At 35.9% G+C, this 27,852-nt stretch overlaps 1 protein-coding gene across 2 annotated transcripts in view; it reads right to left on the bottom strand.

Moving 5' to 3' along the window:
* Positions 1–283: 283 nt before the first annotated feature.
* COL21A1 (collagen type XXI alpha 1 chain) overlaps positions 284–27,852 on the bottom strand; it is an 89,166-nt gene continuing 61,597 nt past the window's right edge. For both annotated transcript variants that reach the window (XM_030236346.2, XM_050972497.1), the window contains 13 exons: positions 19,623–19,667; positions 19,231–19,284; positions 15,053–15,106; positions 13,711–13,764; positions 13,160–13,231; positions 9,899–9,934; positions 9,202–9,246; positions 7,129–7,161; positions 4,206–4,352; positions 4,068–4,122; positions 3,581–3,781; positions 2,453–2,530; positions 284–1,719 (listed from right to left, as the gene is read on the bottom strand). In XM_030236346.2, coding sequence (XP_030092206.2) covers positions 1,532–1,719; positions 2,453–2,530; positions 3,581–3,781; positions 4,068–4,122; positions 4,206–4,352; positions 7,129–7,161; positions 9,202–9,246; positions 9,899–9,934; positions 13,160–13,231; positions 13,711–13,764; positions 15,053–15,106; positions 19,231–19,284; positions 19,623–19,667 — 1,062 coding nt within the window. In that variant the 3' untranslated portion in view covers positions 284–1,531. The remainder of the gene's footprint in view (positions 1,720–2,452; positions 2,531–3,580; positions 3,782–4,067; positions 4,123–4,205; positions 4,353–7,128; positions 7,162–9,201; positions 9,247–9,898; positions 9,935–13,159; positions 13,232–13,710; positions 13,765–15,052; positions 15,107–19,230; positions 19,285–19,622; positions 19,668–27,852) is intronic.

Here is a 27,852-nt window from a genome sequence, read left to right as displayed (position 1 = left end):
TCAGTCAGTCACTCAGAAACAACCCTCCAGTAGGACTAATGGAGGGACAAAACCACCACTAGTTTTAAAATTTAAGCTGAAGATATGTGTTAATTTGATCAAGTAAAATCATAAACAAAGCTACCAATCAAACTGGCTGAAAATCAAGAGGATTTTTCTACAATTAGGGAACTCTGGTCTTTTGTTTGTATTCACTGTAGTCAGAGGTCTTTCTGACTTGCCCTTGTTTGGTTGGTCTTGGTTTTGTCTCCTCTCAGACTCATAATTCACTCAACCGCACACCTCATTGGAAAGTGTGTCTTTTATTTTACCTTGAATGTCAAGCATATTAACAGTCTCTGATAGTAGGACAACAGAAAAACAACACATCAGAAAAAGTGACTTATGAAGCACAGATAACTTAATACAGGACTCTGCCTTAATTTAAGAAATTGATTTTAAATTCTCATGGGAACTGTGCCTTTGCTCTTTACGTAAAAGCAAGCAATAAACTTCATTAGCAAAGCATACAATGAAAATTACACACAGCTGGCTTAAAATGAAAAAGGAAACAGCATAACAAACATTGCAGCTGGTCAGCCACCAGTTAGACCTTTCTCCTTGTAAACCTGCTTCTTCAATTTGGTAATGCAGTCCTTGAGCAGAAACAGCCAAGAGTATGTAACTTGATACTTCATTACACAGAACTGTTACATTGGGATTGTGCAAACATTTTAAAATCTTTAATTTTGTCAAATCATAGCTAAAGCCAGCTATGTCAGGATTTTAGTCTTTTTTATTTTTAATGCTATTTTCATATGAGTTGAATCATCCACATGGAAACTTTTGACATTTCATAGTACTTCAATAAAACCTTGGCCCTTGAACCTGTAGTTCTACCTTTGCATTTGACCTCGGCTTCAAGCAGAGCTGCATGACAAGACAGGTAGCATTTCTCGATGAGTCCAAGTATCTGTCTTAATTCATAAAAATCTGATAACATGCTTTCACTCACATCTGGAGCAATGAAATATGAAATGGACATAAGGCAATGAAATTTGCACACATATGAAGTCAAAGCCAGCCACATTCTTTCAAAATCAAATACTGTGTATGTTGGCTGCATGTGAAAAATTTCACAGTTATTTATACCTGACCAATGCCATTTAAGACCTAATTCTGCTCCCAGTGGTGTTTCCAGCAATTTTGCAAAGGACTTTGGTAAAGAGAGGTAAAAGGAGAATGATAGGACACTTAAATACTAAATACCAAATACCAATTATTATAGTTAATTTTATTTCTATTAAAACTGATAATCTCTTTAAAAACACTTGAGATTCAACCAGTGCAAGGTATGAAAAAAAGTTACTGTAGTTTTGGACTTTCTTGTCTAAAGAAATGCATAACCTTTGAGATAATTTTTTATAGTGCTTTTAATGACAGAGTTACTTTTGTTCTTTCTTATGGGATTATTGCTGGTCACCTTCCTGAGATTTGAAAGACCATGAAAGATAAGCACCGTAACTATTCCTCTAAATTATCATATCACAAATTAATAATTTGGTCCTTTTCTAAATGGATCTCTCCCCACAATTACACTAAAACACAGTGATGGGTCACAAATTCCAGGGGGTCCAACTGGTCCTGGCATTCCTGGAGTGCCACGATCTCCATCTTTACCAGGCTGCCCACGTTCTCCAGGACGTCCTTCCTTACTCATGCCTGGTGGACCTTCAGGACCTTAATAACACACATGCAATAGATAAATAAATGCATTACTATTAAAATGAAAAAGAGCAAGTATGAACACACAATGCCCCTGCTCTTTGGTGAAGTATGCAGATAAAGAAAACTTCATTTCCTGCAAAAGACACTTCTTGTTACAAACTGCTTATATATTTACATAAACAACATGATATCATATAAAGATTTTTTAAAATCTCATGGAAAACACTTAAAGGAGATTATGAAAATCTGCTTTAGTACACTATTCTACTTTATCATATAATCTGGAACCACCATGGCAAGAATCAGTCCCTCTATTTCTTATTTGTTTCTCTGGCTTTGGGTGGGGCCCTAATATATCTTCCAAATGGCCAATTTTACATTTTGTATGCATACACTAATGTTATGGAGAATATTTTCCTTCATTAAGTAATGTTTAAAAGTCAAATGATCATATCAGGGCTCAATTTTCAGATATAGCTGACTTCAGGATCCATCTATCAAGGAACAGCAGTCTCAGATACCAATCTCTTACAGGACCTGTCTGATATTAAATAATGTATTATATGGCAATTTATAAGGTATGCAAGCAACAGGCATTACTCTAAAATATATTTGGTAAGTAAGAAGTGTACAAAGTATATAAGTTTTTCCAAATTACATCAGGATTTTTTCCAAACCACACTTTAAAAAAGTTATTAGCATGCACTGAATCTGCACCATCTGCACCATCTGAACCATCCCTCACCTGGAGGTCCTGGGGGGCCCTGGATCCCAGGAACACCAACTCCTTGGCTGCCTTTTGCACCATTCTTCCCTGGCAGTCCTGTGAATTAGCAAACACATGCATATCTTTGCACATCATTTTCATCCAGTGAAGTCAGAAATCAGCATTTGATAATATTTATTGAATTAAATATGTAATCTTTCAAAAGCAAATTCTCCTGTTGGAGATGAAATTATAAAAGTAGTACAAGCAAATCATCAGTACATACAAAATTAATTTGGTGTGCTGGGTCACAGGTAGTGACAAAGAAAGTAAATATTTATCAACCATTTGTCTGTTTACCATTGGCATATTACTAGCCAGCTGTTGTTTCATGCAGCTTTCCTGTATGATCCTATTTTGAGGCTACCAGTTAACAAATTATGGACTCCACCCAGTCCCTTGCTCTAGTTCCAGACTATATATGCATACTTAACATAAAATCTGCAAATACACCACAGAAATCAATTGGAATGCTTGGACAGCTGAGTTACCTGAAAGCATAAGCCTTAGCCTGCCTAAAAAGAACCCAGGATATTTATAAAGAAAGGAGCAAAAATCCTTTTGAGATAAAGAGGACAAAAAGACAAAAAGTCAGAAAATCAAAGGAATATAAATATAAAAGTTGTTGGATGTCTATAATCAGCACAGCTAGTAACTAGCCAGTGAATAAATACTGTTCCTTAAAAAAGCAGAAACAAAGATGTTTGGAAGAAAAGAAACCAGAAGACAAGGAAATACTTTAAAATCTATGTCTATGCACATTTAAGCTAAAAAAATAATCTAAATGCAGGTAAAATATATTTACATGAGAGTAAGAACTGTCTAAAAAGACCAGAACAGAGTTTAGAGTAGACTATAAGTGAGCAATAGTAGACTGTAGTATATAGTAGACCAGAACTGAGCAATGACTGTGTTCTTGTATTCTCTCTCCTGTCACATGTTCCCTGAAGGCAGTGAAACATCCACTCTGCTCCATGGTCACAATTCCATTCAGCCAAGCAAGCCCAGCTATTCTCTTACTCCACCCTGCATTAATCCCATCCAAAACTAGAACAGAAACCCAAGATATAAAGGCCTTTAGCACTGTGCCACACACACACACTGTACCTCTTGTCCCACGAGCCCCAGGGCGACCTGGCATGCCCATCAGCCCTGGAACACCATCACTCCCTGGTAAGCCAGGGAAACCTCTTGGGCCTTCAGGGCCTCTTGGACCTGGTGGTCCTGGAAGTCCTGGGGGAGCACTTTGGGACTGACAATGGTTACAGTTTTGTAGTCTTCCACTCTGGAGAATGGCAGGCAACTGGGCTGGGAGAATTCAAACAAAAAATTGCTTGCAGTGTTGCAACAATAAAAGTATTGCCGCAACCACTAATACAAAATCAGTTCCCCCTCTTAAGAGAATATACTTTTAGGAAACAAGATGGTAATGTATGGAGCCTGTGATGTGGAAATATAGTACTACACATGCAGCAAAACAACGAATAAATTGGCAATATGGAACTTGCTTTCAAAAAAGCATTTCTATAATTATCAGGAAACTTCTTTAGCACTTCAAACAAGGAAACAACAGTAAAGAAGCTTTCCAACTTACTTCTCAGTACGTCTGAACACACCTGTCGAATAAACTCTTCTGAAAATTCTCGTGCCTGAATTGAACAGAGAACAGAGCATGCAATTCTTTCTGGTTTTTAAGGTACCCAAAATGAAAAGTTTGAATTCTTATACATACAGGTTTTCCATCTGATCCAGGTGGTCCTGGGGGTCCTCTATCTCCTGGCTGGCCTCGGAGGCCAGGAGGTCCAATCAAACCATGAACACCAGATTCTCCTTTTTGTCCACTGATGCCTCGAATGCCTGGATCTCCTTTCTCACCTTTCTGGGTTGAAAAAAATCAATGAAAAACCACTTATATGTTCAGAGATCATTTGGAAGGTAGGTAGTACCAAACAAACATATTCTAAGAAATCTTAACTGAAGTTCTTCAGTTCTTCTTCATAAAATTAATGTGATGCCAATGAAAATTAACTTGATATTGATGAGATCTGTTTTGCTAAAATGCATTGAAGTTTCCAGATTCCTTAGCAGCTGTTTGAGATAAAATTACGAAAGACAATTAGAAATAAATTACCTTTTCTTAACTTTCAAGACCCATTTTACAATTCATTATTAACACATGAAAGGAAGGGTTTTATTCACTTTTTCCTCAGAATCAGAAAAAAATTTTATAGTATATTAAAATCCTTAGAAGGCCAGAAAAATTAGATGTGCAATTCTGGCACCACTGAAGCTCCTGGAAACTTAAAGCCTTTTACCTTATATTTTCAGTGTATAAGACAATGGAAAAAATAATAATAGGGAATTTTTTTGCTTCTTTTTTTCCATCTGATTGATAGTAGCTGTAGTCTGTTTGCTTCACTGGAAAAGGTAAAAAAATGCTGAAAAATATTTTTATGTATCTTCACCAAAGCAATGGCTCCATGTATGGAATTACCTCCTGCAATAGTTCATGTGGAACTCTTTCCCTGCTATGGAGCAGGGCAAAAACAAAACATCAGTATGTGCCCAAGATTAAAGTCAGTATATTACACTTGCTCCCTTATGAGTTTTTTCCTCCCTTGTTTGCACTGCTTCTGCATAACATTATCAGCTGCTGAAAAATTTTCTTTCTCCACTTCCAACTATTTTAGATGGAACTGTGAGAACAGGACTATTATATATGACAAACTTATTGAAGCAAATAATAGAAGAAATGCTCATGCATATGGTCTCAATAGACTTCCACTGAATTTTAAATTATGGTATTTTTATTACTTTGTAACATCTCCTATATTACTTATCAAGATTCCTCACATCAGAAAAATTCAAAGCTTCCTGGCTTGGTCAATATTAGCAACAATGCCCAGAATTCTCTACATGAATCACTGCAGGGTAACAAGCTTTAAATTCAGTGTGAGATTTATAAGCTAGGCTGTAAAATCAGGCAGATACTTCATGTTCTTAAAGAAACAGAGAAATGAGACAAAATGTGACAGATGCCAGTTAAGAGTACTCCTGGAAGGGTGGCCAGTTCAGGGGCATCACCTGAACAGCAGTCCATATCTTCAAAAGTCAGGCATCTATTCAGATACATCTCCTTCCAAAGTTGGAGTTGTAATTTATTTTCTTGGTATTGTCATCTTAAATATTGTAGTCACGGAGAAGGGATCCTCTTAGCTACCTCATGTAGATTTGTGCTTGCTCATTTCTAGCACATAATTGCAAAGGTGTTCTTTTCACTTAAACAGTCAGCAAGGCTCAGAGATAAGCACATGGTGCTTATATAGCTACCTGTGGCTATACAAGAATCTGTATGTGTTGAGGTCTGAAATCATGTTTCTTTTATAGCTAGGAGAGGTTTTGTTTTGGTTCTTTTTAGATTTTAATTTCTTTTACCCCTGTGGACTATATTTACCTAAAAGACTTGCAAGCTGAGCAATCTGAACTAAATGTTATAGGGGCTAGAAGGCATTAAGAACTAGAGAATACTGAGGAAATAGCATCTACTGTAGAACAACATTAGAGGCAAGAAGCCAGCATAAAAACACCAGGAGAAAATGTTGGAAGCATCAGCAGAACTGCCTGAAGAACTTGCCAAGAAACAACTGAAACTGTAGAGGGAATTTTCCACAGTATATCTTGGTGTTTTAATGTTCAACCACATCCATGTGGGGCCTTGTTTGCTGACCCTTGCTATTGGCAAAGAAAAGCAAAGAAAGGAAAATAGCTCAGTAAGTGCTGAGACTTACAGGCTGAAGAAACTTGTAAGAAATCAGTCTAACAAAACCCATATTTTATAGAAATGGAAAATAAACTAATTTTGTAGGTTTGATAATAAACACAATGACATTGTTATAGCTTAATACATAGCAGGAAATTATTTAAATTAATTTCCAGTAGAAATATTTTATTGCTGTGTTTTACAAAACCTAAGGAGACTAATTCAATAGCAGACAAAGAATATTTTACCCGTTTTGGCAATAATTTAGTAAAACACCTATAAGCCAAACTGCAACTGAAGGATATTCTAGAACCACAGAAGCATATGAAAGAACTTATATGTTAAAATGGATAAAATATTTTCATTGTCAGAATGGATCTTCCAAGTAATGTATCCAGCTATTGATATGCAATAATGATTTAAGGAAAAAGTTTGAACAAACAATATCTAAATAAATTTGAAGAACTATTTGATTAATGGGAAAGTGTACACTCTGATTTTACAAAATATTGAAAGAAATAAATAATAGCCAAAAAAATTAATCTTTTAAATACCAATTTTTAAACAACATGCAACACAATGATTCTTTTTCTTTAGTTATTTTCTTTGAATATTTCCTCTATTCAATGAATCCCTGGTTTTTTATTGGTTGGTTTCTTAGCTTTTTAATTCTCATAAAGTGTATGTTTGGCTTTAATAATTTTTAATTAAATGTATATCTAATTCTGTCTCTTTATAACTAATATTTCTTTGATATTTTTCAATTTCTCCCCTGTTGCTTATAGACATGTGAGTACAGAAGTAAGACTAAACACACATTTTACAGATCACCTAATCTGCAGAAACAAATGGAATAATTTTGTAATACTATATTTATCATTGCAAAAATACATACCTCTCCTCGTTCTCCACTCAATCCTTCTACTCCCTTTAAAAATAAGATGAAAAAGGAATTTAAAATGCAGGTTGAGCCACATTACTTGGAATCAAAAGTTGATATTTTTTTCCTTTGTTTTCAGTAATCAATCACAAATGGTAATTTTTAAAGATTCTCTGATTGCTATAGTACAAAAAACAAGGCTGCATATAATGATGAAAAATTTATATCAGGGTGAATGAACAGTTCAGTATTACCTTGAATATCATGTACCTAGAGGATAAGTTGGGTATATCACACATATTATAAATATATAAATATAATATAGATTTAAGAGACAAATTCTTATTGGCTTTACAAAAGAAAGAGCATGTGTCCAAGCAGAACTCAACTCCTGATTCAATCTGTTTAATACCATCTTACTAGACAGAAATTAATTTCAGAGCCTTGGAAACACAGCAAATTATTTTGGTGTCATTTCTGCCAAGTGATTCTATGGCGTTACTAATCATTACGTCCCATGGCAAGATGGCAGTTCACTTCTCTGATTCACTCTTATGGGCAAGGAAATCTGTATGGTGTCTTAGAGTCTTGGGAATTCTTGGAAAGATCTTGTGTTGTCTACTAAATGAATGACTTTTTTGGTTCCTGACCAAACCAGATAAGCACGGGAAACAATTTTAAACTTAGTCTGTATTATTTTTTCAGCTTTCTCCAAAATAAAAGAAAGCAAGCAAACAGCAATTAAGTTGCATCATTCTATCTGTAAAGAAGAAACATTTTCTTTCACTATCACTTTGTTTGCCCTTATGACTAAAATAATAAAAATATGAAAAAATTGCCCATTATTTGCAAAAAGAAAACAAACAAACAACCAGATAGTTTAAATTGTAAAATGTCTATCTAGGACATCATATTTGGTTAAGTCAATGACCCGTCTTTTAGTTTAAACTATTTCTTTATTAAAAAATGTGGTTAGGTTTAATAATGAACTATTTTCAACCTACATATCTCTAAGAGTGTTAACTAACATGCAGCATGCAGTCTAGATCTCCTGCCCAGAATCCCTGGGAATCGGGTCCATCCGGCTAGACAGGCAGCTGTATCAATGCTGTAATTCTGAAAAAAGCAACCGTGGCTTCCTTCCAAGTCCAGTTTTAGATATGTACCTCTAAAAAATACTTCTGTGTTTAGACACGACATAGATTATGCAGTTAACAAGTATTTATAAATACTAACAGCTATTTTGTGTGGAATAACAAGATCGCCAACTATGACACAATCAGAATACACTGGCCTAGAGTTAAAGAGAAACAACTGGATCTCACTGATTTACAGCTGAAACAGGAAACATCTGTAATTTATGAGCACAGAAGATGTCAATAGTGACTCCCAGACTCCCAGTATAGTCTAGGAGGTAATGAAATGTATGAAATTATGGCCTGGTACATACATGCTTAACAAAAATCTTAAGATCTCAAGTATCACTCTTATAACCTTTACACAAAAGTCACTATTTGCTGTTATCTGCATTCTATAATACTTATAACCATTTTATAAAAATATTCTATTGTTAAGGCTTTACTACAGTAATAAAAGAAATGCACTTATGGTCAGAACACAGAAACATGTAGGCTTATCACAGAACACAGAAACATGTAGGCTGAAAGTGACTTCCTTTGCAGAACAGTTGCAGCTTGATCAACTCAACATGCTGTCCAGACAGGTTTTGCCACAATATCTATGAACAACTTTCTCCAGTGTTTGACCACCCTCAAAGCAAAATGTTTTTCCTGTATATCAAGTTCCTGTGCTCCAATTCACATGCATTTCCTCTCCTCCTTCAAGCATGCACAGCTGGAGAAGTGTCTGTCTTCTCTGTATGTGTTATATTTGTTATTTTAAAAAAACTAAGAGTGTTTAAGAGGCAATTTATACAACTATGTTATCATGTTGTACATAAAGGTATTTCACCTGATGCAAACACCTATATTTGTGGATGGAAGAAGTGCTAAGAAACAAATATGAATCATGGCCTCAAGCTAGGATCACTATGGCTCTCTTGAAGTAGGATCACTATTTAAACAGTACCTGTAAGCCTGGATTTCCTTGTCTTCCTTTTTCTCCTTTCAGTCCCTTCAGAAAAGAAGCACATTTTATAAAATATATATTTATCTGGCACATGTAATTAGACTTTAAAAAAAACCCCACAAGGAGCTAAATACTAAAAACATTCTAAACTAGGACAAATCAACCTGAAAAGTTACTCTTCAAAGAGATCAGAGCACAAACTGTGAAGAATAAAATTTCTACTCTGAACACAGAGGAACCAAGCCAGGATCCAAGTAATGACAGAATATTCTTCTTTTTCTTGTAGGTATTTCCATGATTTTAGATAGCAAGGAGGAAAAACCCACATGCTAATAGTAAAGTAGGTAGGCAGAGGCCAGGTGAAGTTACTTTGACTGTGTTTCTGTGATCCTGTGTCCTCCAGGCAGGGACAGAGCACATCCTGTGACAGTCCTGGGTGATGCCCCAGGCCTCTGGGACAGCAGCACAACCTGCCCCCTGCACCTGCACCATTGCTAGGAGCACACAGCTCTGCACCAAATGCCAACAGCCTGCTCAGGCCCCCAGAAATGCAGATTTTCTTGAAGGGGAGTTACTGCTGCTATTCAAGTTAACCTTCTGTGGAGTTTAATCTTAAAAAAACCCTGTCTGAATTAATACCTAAGACTTGTAAAAATAGCAATTCCAGATGATTTCACTAGAAACAGAGTTGATATACCTGTACACCAGTGTCACCTTGGTTTCCTTTCTCCCCCTGTAAAATATTAGAAGAAAGGTCTCCATTAAAACATGAGTCACCTCTAAAACATGTAGTCTGTGTTTTAATTTAACACAGTAATTACAAAAGAAACTGCTTTTTCTTATACTGAAAGAAAACAAATCACTTTATCCTCATGTACACAAAAAAAGTCTAGAAAGCTATGCTAAGAAAGGACTTTGTAATTAAAACAACTATCAAAAAGAGAGTGGATACTCACAGAAAAAGTAAAAAAATTAAAAAAGAAAGTGGATGCTCACATACCGAGTAAAAAATTTTAAAAATACAACATAATGAGGTGGCAAGTCCATCAGGATTTTATCTACTCAGTGTATGGGAGTGGAGAGGATGTAGGCAGGAAGGGAGGCAATATTTCTTATGGGTTAAATTTTAGCTGAATACACCACTGCATGCATAAGTTATGCAAAACAAACAAGAAAGTATTTTTTTCACCACAAACACCTCTATATTTAAATTAAATCAAAATTTTTAAGCACTAAGCTCCATTTCCACCCACTTGTTTTGCCTCAGAATGTTTGAAGTTAATAATAATGGGCTGATTGACAATCAGAGGGTGTAAATGGTGCTTAGAGGTCAGGTATGGAGTTTTATCAACTTGTCTGAAGACCAGCTAATTGACATAGGAGAGAAACAGACAGTGCATGAAAACTATTCACTCCAATTAACAACAGAGGTCTAAAATATGTTCTCCGAAAATGTGGCCATCTCTCTTCATTAACTGAAAAGGAAACTTAAAGTTATGGGAGACAGCTCTTACTCTAACTCTGACATCTTATGTTTAAATAGACATAAATCAAAATGCTGAGCCATGAACATAGCAGCTCATGAAAGAAAAGACAGATCTGTGACTGGGGCAGGGGGTGCAAAACTGCATTTAATAAAGAAAATAATTAGAATGAAGATTTTTGGGTCCATTTTGTCAGCTTTCTTGTAAGAGCCAAAACTTTGTGTGTTTGTTTGGGTTAGTTTTTTTTTGGGGGGGGAGGGGATGGAAAATAAAAGAATATTTAGTTAAATGCAAACAGTAGTGAAGAGGAGACTTTTGTCATGGCAAATATTTACCTGACTGAAAATCCCAGAACATCAGAAGACAGTTATGCCAGCAGTAGTATTTTGTTGTATTGTACTTGAAAGTAAAATACTCAGTTGTTTCAAGTTTTAAAATCCCCTATAGCTGAAAGGTTTCACTTTTACTGTCAGATGCCCAAACTGCATTTTTCTTCCTGAATAATTCCAGTATGTCATTGGACTTGCAATTCCAGCTAACTTGCATCTTCATATAAAATAAATGACCTTTTCAAAGGCATCTTTAGAGAAGTTCCATAAATTTTAACAATATCATCTTTCATAAAATATTGTCTTAGTACATGTGCCTTACATAATCCCTAGATATTGAGATGAATATATAGTGATAATGAAACTAATTAAACTATTATTATGACACTGACTCCATGCTCTAGTCAATGTAAGGCATGTCCATATATGTGTCCCCTGACATGTGATATACTCCAGTATATGTAAGACACGTATATGAGGCTGGCATACATGACACTGGACATACAAGAAATGTGTGCCTTCTGGAGCAGAAGATGAAATCTCTTGGAATACTTCTGCATGGGGTTTCCATAAAACTTTAATTATAACACCACCCTTCTATCTTACTGTCTCTTTACCCTTCAACCATTCTCTTCTTACGAAAGTGAAATGCCTGATTTAACTCTATTTCTGTAAAGCCCTCTTTGGTCTGGCTGAGAAGGAGTTCATTTTCTCCACAGCAGCCCTCATAGTGCTGGGCTTTGCAATGGTGGCTAGAAAGGTGTTGATAAAACACCAGAGCTTTGGGTATTGCTGAGCAGAGCTCCCTGCAACATCAAGGCTCTCTCTCCAAATCCCTGCCTTTTCCTGTAAACTAGGGCCAGGTGGAGACACAAATCCAGGCTAGGTGGAGAAGGGATTGAGAGCAGCCCTGCAGAGAAGGACTTGTTCATGTTGACAGATGAGAAACTTAACCTGACCTGGAAATGTGCACTTCCAGCCCAGAAAGCCAACTGCATCCCGGGCTGCATCAAAAGCAGTGTGGCCAGCAGGGCAAGGGATGCCATTCTCTCCCTCCACTCCACTCTCCTGAGATTCCACCTGTGTCCAGCTCCAGGGCCCCCAACATAAGAAGGACATGGATCTGCTGGATCAAGTCCAGCAGAGGGCCATGAACATGATTAGACAGCTGGAGCATCTCTCATGAAGACAGACTGAGAGAGCTGGGGTTGTTCAGCCCAGAGAAGAGAAGGCTCTGGACAGACCTTAGAGCAGCCTTCCAGCACCTAAAGGGGCTAAGAAGAGAGCTGGAGAGGTATGTTTCACAAGGGGCTGTAGTGACAGAACAAGAGGGAATTCAAACTGGAACTAGGTTTATTAGGAAGAAATTCCTTATTTTGAAGGTGATGAGGCCTGAGATAGATTGCTCAGAGAAGATGTAGATACCTCCCCCCTGTAAGTGTTCAAGGCCAAGTAGGATGGGGCTTTGAGCCACCTTGTCCAGTGGAAGGAAGTGTCCCTGCCCACGACATGGGGGTTGGAACTAGATGATCTTTCACAACCAGACACAACCATTCTATGGTTCTATGACATAACCAGAGCAGATGACCTAAACTGAAAGGGATATTCCATACCATAAGATATCTGTCCAGCAATAAAAGCTAAAGGAAGGGGGAAGGAGAGGAAGTTTAATTATTGTGACATTTGTCTTCCAAACCTCTGTGTGTACTGAAGTCCTGCTTCCCAGGAATGAGTGGGACAACACATACTGACAGGAAGCAAAGAATAAATATTCCGTTTTACTTTGCTTCCACATGTCCTTTCTTTTTGCTTTATTAAACTGCCTTTATCTTGTCCCATGAGCTTTCTCCCATCTTATTTTCTTGATTTTTTTCCCTGCCCTGCCTAAGAGGGGAGTGATGGAGCAGCTTGGTGAGCACCTGGCATTCATACAAGGTCAACTCACCACAAATGCCTTCACATCAAGGGCTTTATCCTTCAGAAGAAAATTTTCAGGATGGACATATTATTGTTTTAAATGTGGCCAACTGTTATCTAATAACAATGATATATTTAGAGAAAGGATTTTGTAAAATAATGATCACTTATAAGAAATGCACTTCCAAAAAAAGTTGCAATTAATGTAAAACTGGAAAAAATACTTACCTTTAATCCCTGGGTACCAGGAATGCCTGGGTAGCCTGGTTCACCTGGAGCCCCTGGTATTCCTAGATCTCCCTGAGTAATACAATAGCTTTGTGTCAGTGATGTGCTGTGTGTAAAAACACACATTGCATGTTTCTCAAGGCCATATGATACACTTTGGCTATGACATTTTGACATTTTACAACTGAAGACGATTGAAATGCCTGAAGGAGTTTTGAAGGGATGGTGAAGAGAAGCCACATTCAGTATCTATTTTTATTGTCTTTTAATACAGTCTATGTTTCAAAATTACACAAAAAATACTACCTCAAGTAACAATGTTTGCGGGCTTGTACTTAATGAACATCTGATTTTCACAGCCTAAAATCTAGTACAAAATTAGTAAGAGTAAGTCATCAAATGAATTCTGATGCAATGTGATGTTAACTAGTTTTTTGGGTATGAAACAAAGTGCATTCTAATTAACATGGGGAAATAATGGAAAATTAGTAGATCATGAAGAAGTAAATTAATCCCTTCTTTAACTAGAACACTTCCAGAATCATATTTACCTTGGCTCCTGATGATCCTGGTTTCCCCTGTACTCCTGGTTCACCTTTATCACCCTATATAACAATGTGGGGGATACATCATTATGTTCTGTCACAGGTGGTATGTCCAACAAACATAAACAGACACTGCTGAGACACTGACTCTTAAAAATGGGCCCAGGTAGTGACTGAAAGGCTGAAGTTCTTCCCCATTACAGATAGCCTGAAGGTTTAACTTTCTCTCAGGCAAGATGAGATACTGATGACAAAACCTGATCTGCCAGCTTCTCCACCTGCCTCATTTGCCTCACACAGTCACACCAAGTTAGTGTGTACTGACCTCATATTTTCATCATCTTATTTAATTGTCTAAGTCAAAATACTTATTTATGTTCTGGCTTTTATCACAGCCTATGGAATTAGACATATATTCAGCAGAGAATTTACAGTAAATCTAAAAATTATTGACTACATCATGGTGGACTTCTGTAAGAATGAGCTTATTAAGAACGATTCTCTAAGAAACAGCTTGTATTCTAAGTGAGATAAATATACAAAATAAAAGCATTTTTTCACAGACAGAAATACAGCTATTTAATTTTTAGTTGTATAATAGGTATTCAACCTTCTTGACCATAGAAAGCATTAATACTTTAAAAAAATGCTACTGGCAGTATACAATTATAAATAAATGTCTTGCACTTTTGGATGTAGAATAGTCTATATGGGAAAGGGATCTAAATGCAAAAGCAAAGTTAGGGAAAAGGATTCTGTATTCCTAAATATTTTCTAGGACATGCAATTCAATACTTACTTACAATTTAGTCCAAAACTCATTTTGGATTAAAGAAAAAAGTTACACTAACCAATCTGAATTTGTAGTATTTATTTTAGCTTTTGAGAACATTGGTTAAATTAGTTCTTGCTGTAGCTGCAGCGCAATCAATAAAGTTACATCTGAAATAAGTTTGGCACCTTGGGTGGAAGAAACAGCACAGAACGTTATTGAACAGAATTAAAATGTAAATAAATGTAACATGGGAAAGTCCAGATGTATACTGAGAATTATCAGGTTTCCAGCATTGCAGAATATTTTCCAGGACTGTAAACCTGAAACAAAGTCTCATGACCACTTCCACAATTGCTAAAAAACCTCATGGGATGACAGATGCCATTTACTGAGTTATATTAACCTCTCTTGAGACTGAACTATCATAAAAGGTAACACAGGGAAAATCATACAGCTGCTCACCAATATTCAATACACCAAAAAATGAGCTACAAAATCCTGGCATTGCCCAGATCAAATTTGCATGCAAAGCAGTCATTTATCAGTCACAAGCAAATTAGGTCAAACACTTACCTTAGGCCCAGGAGCTCCAGGTAGACCAAGTGAACCTTCAGGTCCCATCAAACCCTATTTATTTATGAAAAAGAGAGAGACATTTCTGTACTAAAACAGAGGAATAATGAGCTTGGTACTGTATTAGTAGCATCATTATTCTATTTCTTTCATGAATTAAACGGTAAATACAATGTCTTTTATCTTATTACTCTACAGGCTAGAGTTTTGATACAGTACAGTGGATTATTTAGACCTTCTACTGTCTAAATGACTACAGCAGATCTTCCAATGAAGGGCTACTGTGCAATAGAAAAAAGTCATACAGGAGAAATGAACAGGCTGTCATGGAATACTCCTGAGAGAAAAATTCTTCAACTTGACCCAGTTTGTAATGTGTCTTTAGTTATAACTGAAAGTGACACAAAAGTTTCTTGGGTTCTGTATAGGGTTTCCAAAATCAGCATAAGTATTTGTGGCATTTCATAATTCTCTTTCTTCTTTCTGACTGTGCGTCCCTTAAAGGTTGTCCTAACTTGATCCATTGTGGATCAATTTGTGGAGATTTATTAGGAGCAATTTACTTTTGGGGCCACACCTTTGTATCCTCTGCAAAATCTTCTGAGTTAAGCTATTCATTCAAGAACCCAATACTTCTGCCATTTCAGATCATGACACTTCAGCACATGTACAAAGCCAAAACAACCTCTTGGACTCCACAAATGGAATCATGTTCATAAAGGCATGTTTAGTTGCCTGTTCCCTACCTAAAATAAGAGCTAAGGAGTATTTAATCATCAAAGGGCTGACTTCCTTAATTTCTGTTTAAAGCTAGTCTCAAGTATACATTAGAAAACAAATCCTTCTTTGAAATAATACTTTCCAGGAAGGAATTCCCATTAATCACATTTTCCACATCTGGTGTTAGCAATTCTCTATTTCACCATTTCATCTCACTTCACTTTTAGTCTAGAACTGCATGCATCAATAAAATCAATATATTATTATTGTTTTACTTGGACTTGCCTAAATACTGAGAAATACAATCTGCAATAAGAGCAGCATAAAATAATACAGAAATGAAAAATGATACAGAAAGTCAAACAACTAAGGCCTGGAAATTTAACTTGTCAGAGATTAAATTTTATCAATTATTCCAACCAATAATATTTTTAAAATTCACTGCTATTGCTGTTATTTAATCTTCACTTTCTTATAAATAAAACCAATCACCTTCTATTTAATAATAAATGTTAGGAACAATTCACTCCCTTGACATTATCTCAGACTTCTTACAAGTGATTCAAAAGTCACTTGTAATCAAAACCAGATATAATTTCTCATACAGATAACCACTCAGCTTTGCAAAAAAAAAAAACAAAAAAAACTTTATTTGTTTAAAACTAAACTAAAACTTAAAGGATATAACCAAAGATTAATACAAATTAACCACAGATTAATTAATGTTTCTTGCCTGCTTTATGATTAGAAAATACTGGTCACCAAAACTTTCCATCAATAAATATAGCAACTTATTCTTTAGGCCATAGACACTCTACCACCACATTAGATAATTTCTAATGAAATCCACATCAGTATTTGGGTTACAGAAGTGGCATATGCTCACCAAAAATGTCCTTCAACCATTTTATATAAAGCAGAAATACTATAGGTACAGAATAGCTTTTTTTTTTTTTTTAAAGTTAACTCAGCTATGTATCCACATTGACCTGCAAACACACAACAGAGAAGGCAAATGAGAAAATACATTTAGTATAATTAAAGGTCAAGAATACATCTGCAGGAAAAGGAGAAATAAAGTCCATTTTTTCTGGTTTCCTTTCTTACACTTTCATTACTAGGCCATATCTGACTTGTTTTGTTTAAAAAATTACATGGAAACTACTAAATGAAATCAGAACACTGCAAGAAGGAAATTTTCAGATGCAATATAGGAAAAGCTTGTGAACAGAATCTAAAAACTATAAAAAATTAGAAGAGAATGTCCTGAACAAATGTGTAGAACAAGGACATAAAATATAGCATTATTATCCTATTTTGCAGAGCTGAAATTATATGTCAGGTAAATTAATAAATTGCTGGTGTTGGCAATGGAATAGGGATAGTGATTACTGAAGAAGAGCTTCTTACTGAAGAACTTTCCCAAGCTATTAATAGACCATCCACAAGCTTTCCATCTGTGTTTTCTGGAACAAACATATTCAGTGTGACTAATACAAGGAAAATCCCACTATCTCTTCTGGTTTAAATTCCCTAACGCCATATAATATATTCACATATTCCATGCATCACTCTCCTACTTAATTTATCAGGTGACAAAAAAAAATACATTAAATGAATTGACAGAAAAGAGAAATAAATTATTTTCAAGTTTATCATGAACCAGATGTTATTTATCTAAATAAAATTTGAAGAAAATATGGTAGGTGAGTTAAATAAATATGAGCACTTTGGAATCCCACAAGGCTTTATTGGAGTTGATGATATAGCCTTCCCTCTAGCATTTTGCTCCAATTTGCTCAGAAAGAAATGGAGAAATAAATTCCAGTAACAGGCAATAAAAATAGTTAGGAGGCATAGGTGAGAGAACAAATGTTTATGTATTAACTAAGAGTAGGGACATTTAAACTTAGAGTTCAGGCAGTGTTTCATCCAAATTTGTTCTGGACAACTGCAATAACTGATTGTCAAGGAGATTTATTTTTTCCAGAGATCTTTAGGAGGTAGCTGGAAAAGTCCTCAAAGTTCATGAAAACAAAATTAACTAGTGTACTCTCTACTCTGACAGCTGTGATGTAGTGATTGTGCCTGTGGTAATTAGGAAAGGAGGAGATGCTGTTTGGATATGGGGTAACTATACTGTGTAAGAAATTCAAAATGTACTGGATGACAAAGTAGCCCAGAATTTTTAAAATTCCAAACTAATTACAATTTCTGTCTCCAACTAAAACTATATCGAAGAGAAGAGAAGAGAAGAGAAGAGAAGAGAAGAGAAGAGAAGAGAAGAGAAGAGAAGAGAAGAGAAGAGAAGAGAAGAGGAAGTAGACATCGAGAAGAGAGAAGAGAAGAGACGAGAAGAGAAGAGAAGAGAAGAGAAGAGAAGAGAAGAGAAGAGAAGAGAAGAGAAGAGAAGAGAAGAGAAGAGAAGCCATACCATGAGGAACACTCCAGCACACCAGTATATAAATGATGCTTAGGTTAGTAGCTACTTTCATACTCAGATGGCTGATTTGGCATGCAGTGACATGTAATTACACAGGACAGGTGGTCAAACATATGTGTTGCTAAACTCCATCCAAACAAGGATTCTCTTCAGATCAAGGAATACTGCAGTGGGATGTAAGCCCAAGTAATTTTGGTTCCAGGTCTGACCTTACACACTCTAGAAGATGGTAACCTTAGCTAGGATGTTAAAGAGATTCATCAAGAAAGATGAGGATTAAAAGGTCCACATTGAGGTCCTTGGCATCCTCTTCCTTCAAGGTCCCTCTTATCCAACCAAGTGAGGCACAAGCCACCATAACACCCCTGCAGTCACTGAAAGTGGGAAAGAATGGTCCCTGGAGAGATTATTCCTGTCATGCAAGGAAAGGTGGCTACTAGGATGGTCTTAACAGTGTGATAGTACTGATGATTGAGAAATTAATATCAAAGCCCCTTTAGAGAACCATTGAGTATTCTGTATTTGTCCTTGAAGATATAAATACATACTACTTGTACTTTTAACACTACAAAGGGACATCAGAACCCCCTTTGTCTATAAAAATAGATGAAATCCAGCCTGACTACTGTATGTCAAGGAGAAGTTCACTGATGAAGATTTTCGTAGGGAAAGACCTCAGAAAATGACAGGAGAGATCAATTGTGAGACAGACAAGTTATTAAACTGAAAAATGCAGTCTCTTAACAACTATCAGAATCCAAGAACCTATAAAAACATAAACTTACCTCTTGTCAAAATATTAAGAAGCTTAAAGTAACAGCAAGGATAACAAAGAAATAATTTCCATGTTGCAAATATGTCATTGAGCTAAAAACTTACATTTACCATAGCCTTGTCTTTCCAACCTGCAAATGCTAGTTTGCTCCTGTATTTGCCATTGCATGCTTGTTTATGACAAGCACAGAATGGCAACACCACAATTATTTGTTCATAACAAAACAATTTTGAAACTTACAGTATCTCCTGGTGACCCCTTTGCTCCTGGTTGACCTGGCAGTCCAATTTCACCCTGTATTTTTTACATAAAGAGAAAAATTCTATGACTTATGTATGTATACTTAACATTTTTTAATATATTCTTTAACTATGCAGATTTAAATAGTTAAGATTGTTTCTAAATGTATTAGGAAATTAGCATGGTTCCTTTTAAACTATTCATTCTTTCTGAAGTAAAGTAAAACCTAGTAAGAAATTTTTAACCACGCCATGAATTGTCTCCAGTCTTTTGCAGCATGATTTGATGTAATAAATCCCCACCATGAAAACTCTTCTCTAAGCCTGAACCCTTAGTTTGGAATGTGTATATATAGTATAGGTTTTAACTGTGTTTTGAACAGATAATAGTACCTTTTGTCCTTTTGCTCCTTGATTTCCAGGAATCCCGGGAATTCCCTGAGAAGGAAAAAGAAAACCTTTTAAATATATGGAATAATTTCACCAGAAATTTTTTGGCATTTGCCTAAAAGATTTGGGTTCAAAATATGGGCAGGGACAAACAAAACAAAACAGAACAGAACAGAACATAAAACAAACAACAACCAAAATACAAAAAAAGCCAACAACAAAAAAGCCTCAAGAATACCAAAATCCCTCAAAGCACCAAAAACATATAGGAGAAAGAGCTTCAGCTGGAAACATTCAGACTACTCTAGATACAGTGAAACACTAATGTTGAATTGTTCCCCACTGCTTTTGCAGTAGTCCCTGTCTACTGCTCAGCAGGCTCATATGCTCTTGCTTGCCCCAAAACCCTGACTGACACATGGAAAGGAACCACTTTACATTATCCATCAGCTTTCCCTCATAAGTTAAAGCAAAAGCCCTGGTCAATGGGACCATCAACGTGACAGATCATATTATCTAAAATACAGTGACTTTAAAGAGACAGATACAGTTTTACTTGATGTATACTAGCTTCCACCTTCATAAATACTTGAAAATCTCTGCCATTTCCTCAGCATCATTGCTCATTCAGCTCTACAGTATATCTCACATTTTTCCAACAGTGATCATTTAATCGAACATGATTCAGGTTAAAACAGACCTCTGTATATGCTTAATGTAGAAGTCTACATTCAGTTAGTCTATTTTCTCTCTCAAGTAAAAACTATTCAAATTTTTTGGACAGACAATGTTTGTACTTGTACCATAACTAATCTGCAGCAAGAATTTGGCTTACAGACTTTACATTTTAATCTAATACTGAAAATAACATGGTGCAGGGAAGACAAGACAACTGTTCTAGACACCACTGAAACAAATGTATTCTATGGGAAAACATAACATGAATGTAACAGCCATAACCTAATAGTTTCCATATGAATTGCATCTGTGCAAAAGATAGTCCCATTGTTTTCCAGTTTACACCCACTTCTAATAAATAATGACCCTCAAAGTAGAAACAGTTCATTGGCCAATGGCATATGAGTTAACAATTACATCCTGAGCATTTTACAGACCATCAAAAATCCAATGTACCTATCATTAAAGGAAAAGATCAAATAATGCAATAAAAATAACTCGAAAATAATGCATCATACTGAGACCTCCACTCACATTACGTTATATAACTCTTCTTAGCTTTTAAGTAAACCTTCTTAGATCTTTTGGACAAATAAAGAGATGGGAAATAGGGCATGTTTGTCACCACATTTAGGAATTTCCAGACCCATCAGTGAGTTCTCAATATAATTATTTAATATAATTACAATATTTAATAATGTAGGGTTTTTTTCTGTAGCTGTAAAATATAAATCCAAATTATGAGTGTCTCTACCTGTAATATAAACCAGAATTTATTATATGCTGAAAAACATCCCACTAGGCAGCAATCTTCTTGTCCTGAATGTACTAGAGACTTCCAGTTACATTTCTATGGAATTTGGAGGGCTCAGAGAAGACAGTTCCACACACCTATCCAACACAACAAATGATTTACCATGATATGGGCATGCCCAGAAGAAACACAATGTCCTGCTGAGCTGTGTTGATCTTTCTTGGTCAAAATAAATTGCTGGTACACAACATTAATTTTATATCGGTGACAAAGAAAGATGAAACCACAAGAACAATAACTGTAAAACTAAGTCATATTTCCTTTCCTTTCCCCCTTTTTTTTTCCCTTTCTAACTGATTCTGCACTACTGAGGTGTGTGGAAATTAGACCCTTATGTCAGTGAGAGCTGGTTCTAAACCCTTAAAATTCTCTTACGGTTCATTCAGCTAAGCATGAATATATATCACTTATGCCGATGTGAGGGAATTCCAGAGGGCATTAAGTGAAGATTTTAATTTACTCTCCACACGTAGACTGGCACAAAAGGAGAATGAAGTGGCTAATTTGGTCATAAAGAATGAGTATTTCTCACGAGTTATTTTTCTGTGTAGCTTCTATGGTTAAGTAATTACAAGGACAAATTTCTGTAGAATCAGCTCCAGAATAACTAAAAAATTAAAATTGATTGTTTTGTCATTATCTGTCCCAATCTATTACTTCCATTAACATGGATAACCTCTGGTTATGCCAATTAGAATTATTTACACTTTCTCAGAAGACAAGGTTAAAAGGTAGTTTAGATATCAAGAGTTTCTTACCTAACTTGTAAGTCAAAAGCTAAATCAAGCTTTGGAAATGTGTCTTGTTCCCAAACAGAGATTTCATTCACAATACAAATCCTTAGAATTTGAGCATCTTTTTTTTTGTTGTTGTTGTTTTTGGGGTTTTTTTTTGGTTTTTTTTTTGTTTTGTTTTGTTTTGTTTTGTTCCATAGACATTTTGAATAGGAAGTTATATTTAGTAAGATGACATAACTAAGCTGGCAAAGAAACTTTACTATAATTATCAAAAAAATGCATTCTAACTTTAAAATATGAGGAGGCAAAGCAGTTAGTTTTACTCCATTTGTAAGACAAAAATTTAATTTTTTTGAAGAGTATATTGCAACTAAAATTATCACAAATGCCTGTGTTTAATCAAAACTTAATATGAAACACATTCACCATGGATTTTTTCTGCCACTAAGGGAAAAACAATGTTTGGAACTGTTACAAAATGGGAAAACTGCCACCCACTGGGAGTAATAGAATCAATGCTGTGGAATAGTTCATGATTCATTGGCCTATAGGAAAAAAAAGAAAACTTGCCTTTGGGGATGTCCTTTGCAAAGCTATTGAGCACATTTTGTTTATATAAAATATGAAAAGGAGTTGTAAATCTAAAGTTTCTTTTTCCTTGCCTTTCCAGGAAATGCATGTTAAATGGTTTGTATATATCACATGCGCAGATATAATAGCAATAGAAAGTAGCGTTACATTTCTAGCCAGAATATCTGAAAATCAAACCATCTACTGTGCTTTACTGATTTCTAACCTTGTGTGAGTTGGGGAATTTTTGTAATTTGAATTGGTAATTTGTTCCCCTTTTTCTTTTACATCAAACTTCATGAAAGGTTTATTCAGTATTTCTTCATATTTAAAAATCAAGTTAATCACAAGTACTGCCTCAGTTCTTTCAGCATCATCAATCTGACTTCATCAATTACCTTCACTCATTCCAGTGCCTTCCTCCTTTATTTGAAATTTTCCCTTAAAAGGGAAGTCTTCCCTTACCCCATGAAAGCCTGTAATATTATTCATTATTTTAGCCTTTGTCAGCAAGTGCTATAATCACATGAAATGTAAAGCCAGCAAGAGAGTCTAGAAAATCTAATTCTTTGGTTTAAAGTCATGTTAATTCTAAAAATTCTCAACTGCAGTTTTATCACACACAGCTGAGTTTGTGCCTAAAAACTAATGTCATTGTGTACCTGTCTGGCAACTACCTAAGATTTTTGGAGACTAGGTAAGGACTGCTGTCATTCTTTATTGAGCCTCTGTTGCTTGTTTAATCATTTATCTTCTATCTTGTCTCAACTATGTGTACCTAGAAGCCCGTCAGCTTTCTAAGGCTTGGTTAGGCCTGGGGAGGCTTTGCAGGGTAACCTCAAGACCTAAAGTGACATCTGAATGCCATGTAGATAATTGAAATAATCTCTAGTGTCACTGATGGTGCTGTGGGACAGCAGATCTGCCCTTTGAAAAAGATCTCACTCTGCTCTAAAAACTGTGTTGTGCCTGCCAGATGCTGCAGCTGTCCTCATACAACTCCAATGGCTCCTGGTGGCCATGCCCAGGCAGCCAAATCCCACACCCCTTGATATCTGCTTCTGTCTCAGTATCACATTGCCAAATGAAGCACATCTCAGTATGCAACCAAATCCCTGGATGCTTCCTCAGCTGCAGCCTGCACAGCTGGGACTTCAGAACACCCAAAAGCATTAACTTGTTCCCGTTGTGATGATGAACCTCAATTTTGACAGTTATAAAATTCTGTATAAATATTCTGGTTTATTTCAGTTTCAACAATTTAAATAAATCTTCCATTCTTTGATAATATCTGGCAGATAGAATGGATTTAACTGTAATAGAATGGAACTCTAAGAACTGAACTATAAGAGGAAAATGTTTTCACAATCCCTGGAAAAATTTTCCTGTAGTTTTCATTAATCATGAGGTGTCTATTTTTGTTTTGGATTATATTAAACAGATGGACTTTCTTCCATGCAGCCCCACAAAAAAATCCTTTAAGGAAATTGCCTGGGGCCTCATATACAGTTTAACTAGATGTAAGCATTTTTACTTAAGACACAAGCTGCGTTTCTCAAAATATTTACTGCTTTTTGCAGCTAGTACCAGGATTATTTGCACCTCCCTCATGGTTAATTTTATGCTTGCAAGCAGCAGAAAAAACCACACAGAAGACCTTTTTTAAGAACAAAACAAAACCTATTTTAGTCTTAAAATGAGTACATATTAGGTCATTTTTATTCTTTATTTTCTGTTAATGTCTTTAGTATTCCCCATTTTTTTAATGCCTGGTAGGACAGGATACCCTGTTATGGAAAGTAGAAAGTTCTAGGCTACAGGTAACATATCCATAATCATAAAATTTTATCTCTTCTCTGGAAGATGTGAAACTATAGAGTATTTCCAAATGCTATTTTGTTATGAGCAAACTGCTTTGCAGTCAATTCCCCAGGTAGATGTAGAGAACTTTAGTATACTTGTCTTTATTATTTTATTTCCTCTTGATAAAAATATGGTTTTTCTAGCATATATGAGTTCTCTGATTTATGTTTCAATCAAATGGTTCCTTCCACTCTGAAAAATCTGCAATGCTGAGATGACCCTAAAGGGTCTTACATAAACTACAGCAATAGAACAAGAAACACAAAAGATATCTATCTATCCACATGTTCCCATGATCCCTTTAAACACCTGGAAAACTCAAGTCTTTATGTATTATTGATCCCTATTTGAAAAAGCCTACTTGATGATACATGAGAGATTTACTGGAGACTTGCAAAAAAGTACAAGTCAACCCATAATTTGAATGAAAGTACAACAATCAAACACTTTTTAAAGGATTATAGCAAATCCTTGATAATCCTAATAGAATGAAAGATACAAACCAAATTTAGATAATATATAAAACTGGAAAAGAAATTCAATGAAGCAGAATCTGCTACTACTGAGTAAGATGAAAGAAAAAAAAAAGGGCTACATAAAAAGAAGCATTCCCACAGACATAATGACTATCCACCGGACCAGCACAGCAGCTTTAAATTAAGTTCAGGAAAGGAAAAAGCATTACCAAGATCACTGCAGTTATAAGACCACAGTTTTCAAACACTTTTTTGGCAAATCAGTTATTAGCAATAAAACACACATGTTAAATGTGGAACAGAGTGACCCTTATTGCACTGCCAACACCACGGACCTTGGAAAACTACAATTTAAAAGCTGGAAATCCTGATAGAAAATGAAAACTATGTATATCTTGTCACAGGCTGAAACTGGTGTCACTCTTGTTTCTTGTAAAGAACTCTCAAAAGAGTACGAGCATCAGACTTGCCAAATCTTCACGGATCCAAAGGTGGGCAGACAAAATTGAACTCCCAGCTCTGCAGGTGACACCATGATGCCCTCCCTCTGCCTATCATGCTTGCACCAGCCTTAGAGATTGGGATAACCAACACTCAATCTGTCAGAAAACCTACAAACTTCTAAAGGCTGACAAACTGGCCCATGTCTGACACTTGAACACACTGATACTCAAACAGTTACAAGCCTTCAAAATGCTTTAAAATTTATCCACCACTTAAATTACAGGGAAAAACTTCTGAGGGTCACAGTGCTTGAGCACCTTACACACAGTAAGACAAGGCAGGCTGAGGCCAGCAAAGCCCCCCAAAGGGCACTGACTGCTGCTCTGCTCCTTACACCCACCACATAACCCAAGGGTTCTGTCCTCACAGGTCACACTGATGCAGATGGATAGAGTTTTCAGCCACATCTCTTTCCCATAGAAAGGAACCACTCAGTTAAATTAGCAGGGAGTAAGTTTACCAATAAATCATGCTTTGTTTTTCTTTTTTTTTTTTTTTTTAATATGGCGGATTCTGCGAAATTGATCAGAGAACACAGCAGAAGAAAACAGTAAAACTGTGTTCCAAAAGGGATTGTAAAATTCCTACAGAACTGGTCCACTGTTGGCTATTAAGCAGGATGGACCAGCCTGCATTTTTAGCTAAGAAAGCCCCAAAGCTCTGACAGAGACAATCTGGCAGCAAATAACAGGTGAAAAAAAGAAATTTTCTATATGTTCCTATCCATTCCCAGAGAAAAAGTTCTGTGATAATTCCTTTAGTCCAAGTCTCTTTGGCAGCTGTTACCTGTTTAAGAAATAGCAAAGAAAAATTGGAACAAAGGCTGGGACAAAACCTTTCCAGAGCACAAAGAAAGAAAATCACACCTTGACCCACTCAGCAATCATAAAGGCTAAATTTAATTACTGAAACTAACTACAAAAGCAAAAGTTAATTTACACAATAAGAAGCAAAGGTTGCTTTTTAAAATGGTTTAATAATATTAGCAGAAATATTAGTTAAATCTCACATATGGATTTAAATTCACTCTTATGGATCATGGTGTTTTGATTTGCTTTGTTTTTTTATGGATCAGAAGCCAGACTGTATTCTGACAAAACTTTCCATAGCCTCAATTTGCAGTAATTTTAGTATGGAAGGATTAAAAAAATGAAACTTACTGGGCCACATTTCCTCAGATTTTCTAGCACTATATTTACTTGAGTGTCTGAGACTTGAGTAGCAGCGTCTCAATTCCCCATTTAAAGCTGTTTGTGGACAGGAATAATGCAGTGCTAATGATCAAGCAGGTCACACAGAAGAAACACAACAGTAACTAATTCCTTTGACAGCCCAACTGCCACTTGAACATAAAAGTAACAAAGTAGCCCTGCTACAAGTTGTTTGTTTTTCTCTTGTGTATTTTCTGCAGGGATTCAATTAAAATAACTTTAATTCATCCAAATTTCTAAACTGTCTAAGACAAACCAAAAATGACCCCTTCTATTTGAGACACATATTTAATGATGAGTTAAATGCAGATATCAGTTTCACTTTAGAAAAAAAATCATATCAAAGAAATAGACTAAGTATAGATTCGTACTTGACTATTTGAGTTGAAATGAAACCATTCTGGGTAATTCTCAGAATGCAGGCTGTAGATTTGATGCCAGATACAGCACTTAGAGCTAGATACAGCTAGAGTGCTTTGAATCACCACCCTGACCACAGCTCTCAAGGAGGCTGTAACTCAGACCTTCTGAGGACTCAGGTACAATTTTTTTCTCTGGTTTCTCCCATCTGGAAGAAGGATGACTAGCTGGAAAACTGGCTACATTGTTACTACTCTGTTGAAGCTGGATCAGAGGAAGGAAAATCAAACATCCTTTTGGTAAACCTCTTTCTATTTGTGGTTAAGTAACTTACTATAATAATGTTGTGAAGCATAGAAAAGAACAGCAATGTGCAAATGAAATCATAAATATTTATGTCTGCTACATTCTAACCAACTGTCTTCCTCATTTACACTCTACTCTCTACGTTTGGTTTCTAAATATAGCAATTAGCTGGGGGAAGTTTCTGCTTGGTCTTCAGAGCCACTGGAAATTCCAGCAGATATTTATCTAAGTCATAAAATGGTAAGAAGAAAATTGCATGGCAAGAATAAAAGGAGATTATGTTCTTTAAATATTAATCAGCACATGTGAAACAATGGGAAGTATAAACATCAACTTTGTGGGCACTAACAGGTCAGATGCCAGCCAAATACACAACATATACCAGTCCAAACATTCCCTCCAAGCCTTTCCTCCTTCAGAAAGGCCTTTCTCAGCTGAAATGAAATTAGCACATGCATTCAGAAATGCTCTAAATATTACTACTGACATCAGGTGGACCCAAAAGTATGCAAATGAGTCCTTCTTTAAATATCACATCAAAGGAAGTGAATGTTGAGCACTTCAGGTATACCTATTTTATTCCATTGTACTATTTAACTTCCAAGATCTTTACTAGTTATTTTTAGCAGGTTGAAATAACCAGTCACAGGTACACACACAGACACACACAGACACGCACAGACACACACACACACTATATTGCTTTAATTCTTT

The sequence above is a fragment of the Serinus canaria genome, chromosome 3, assembly GCF_022539315.1.
Source record: "Serinus canaria isolate serCan28SL12 chromosome 3, serCan2020, whole genome shotgun sequence".
Classification (NCBI taxonomy): domain Eukaryota; kingdom Metazoa; phylum Chordata; class Aves; order Passeriformes; family Fringillidae; genus Serinus; species Serinus canaria.
The sequence above is the reverse complement of the archived record's forward strand: the minus strand, read 5'-3'. Positions and strand labels throughout refer to the sequence as shown.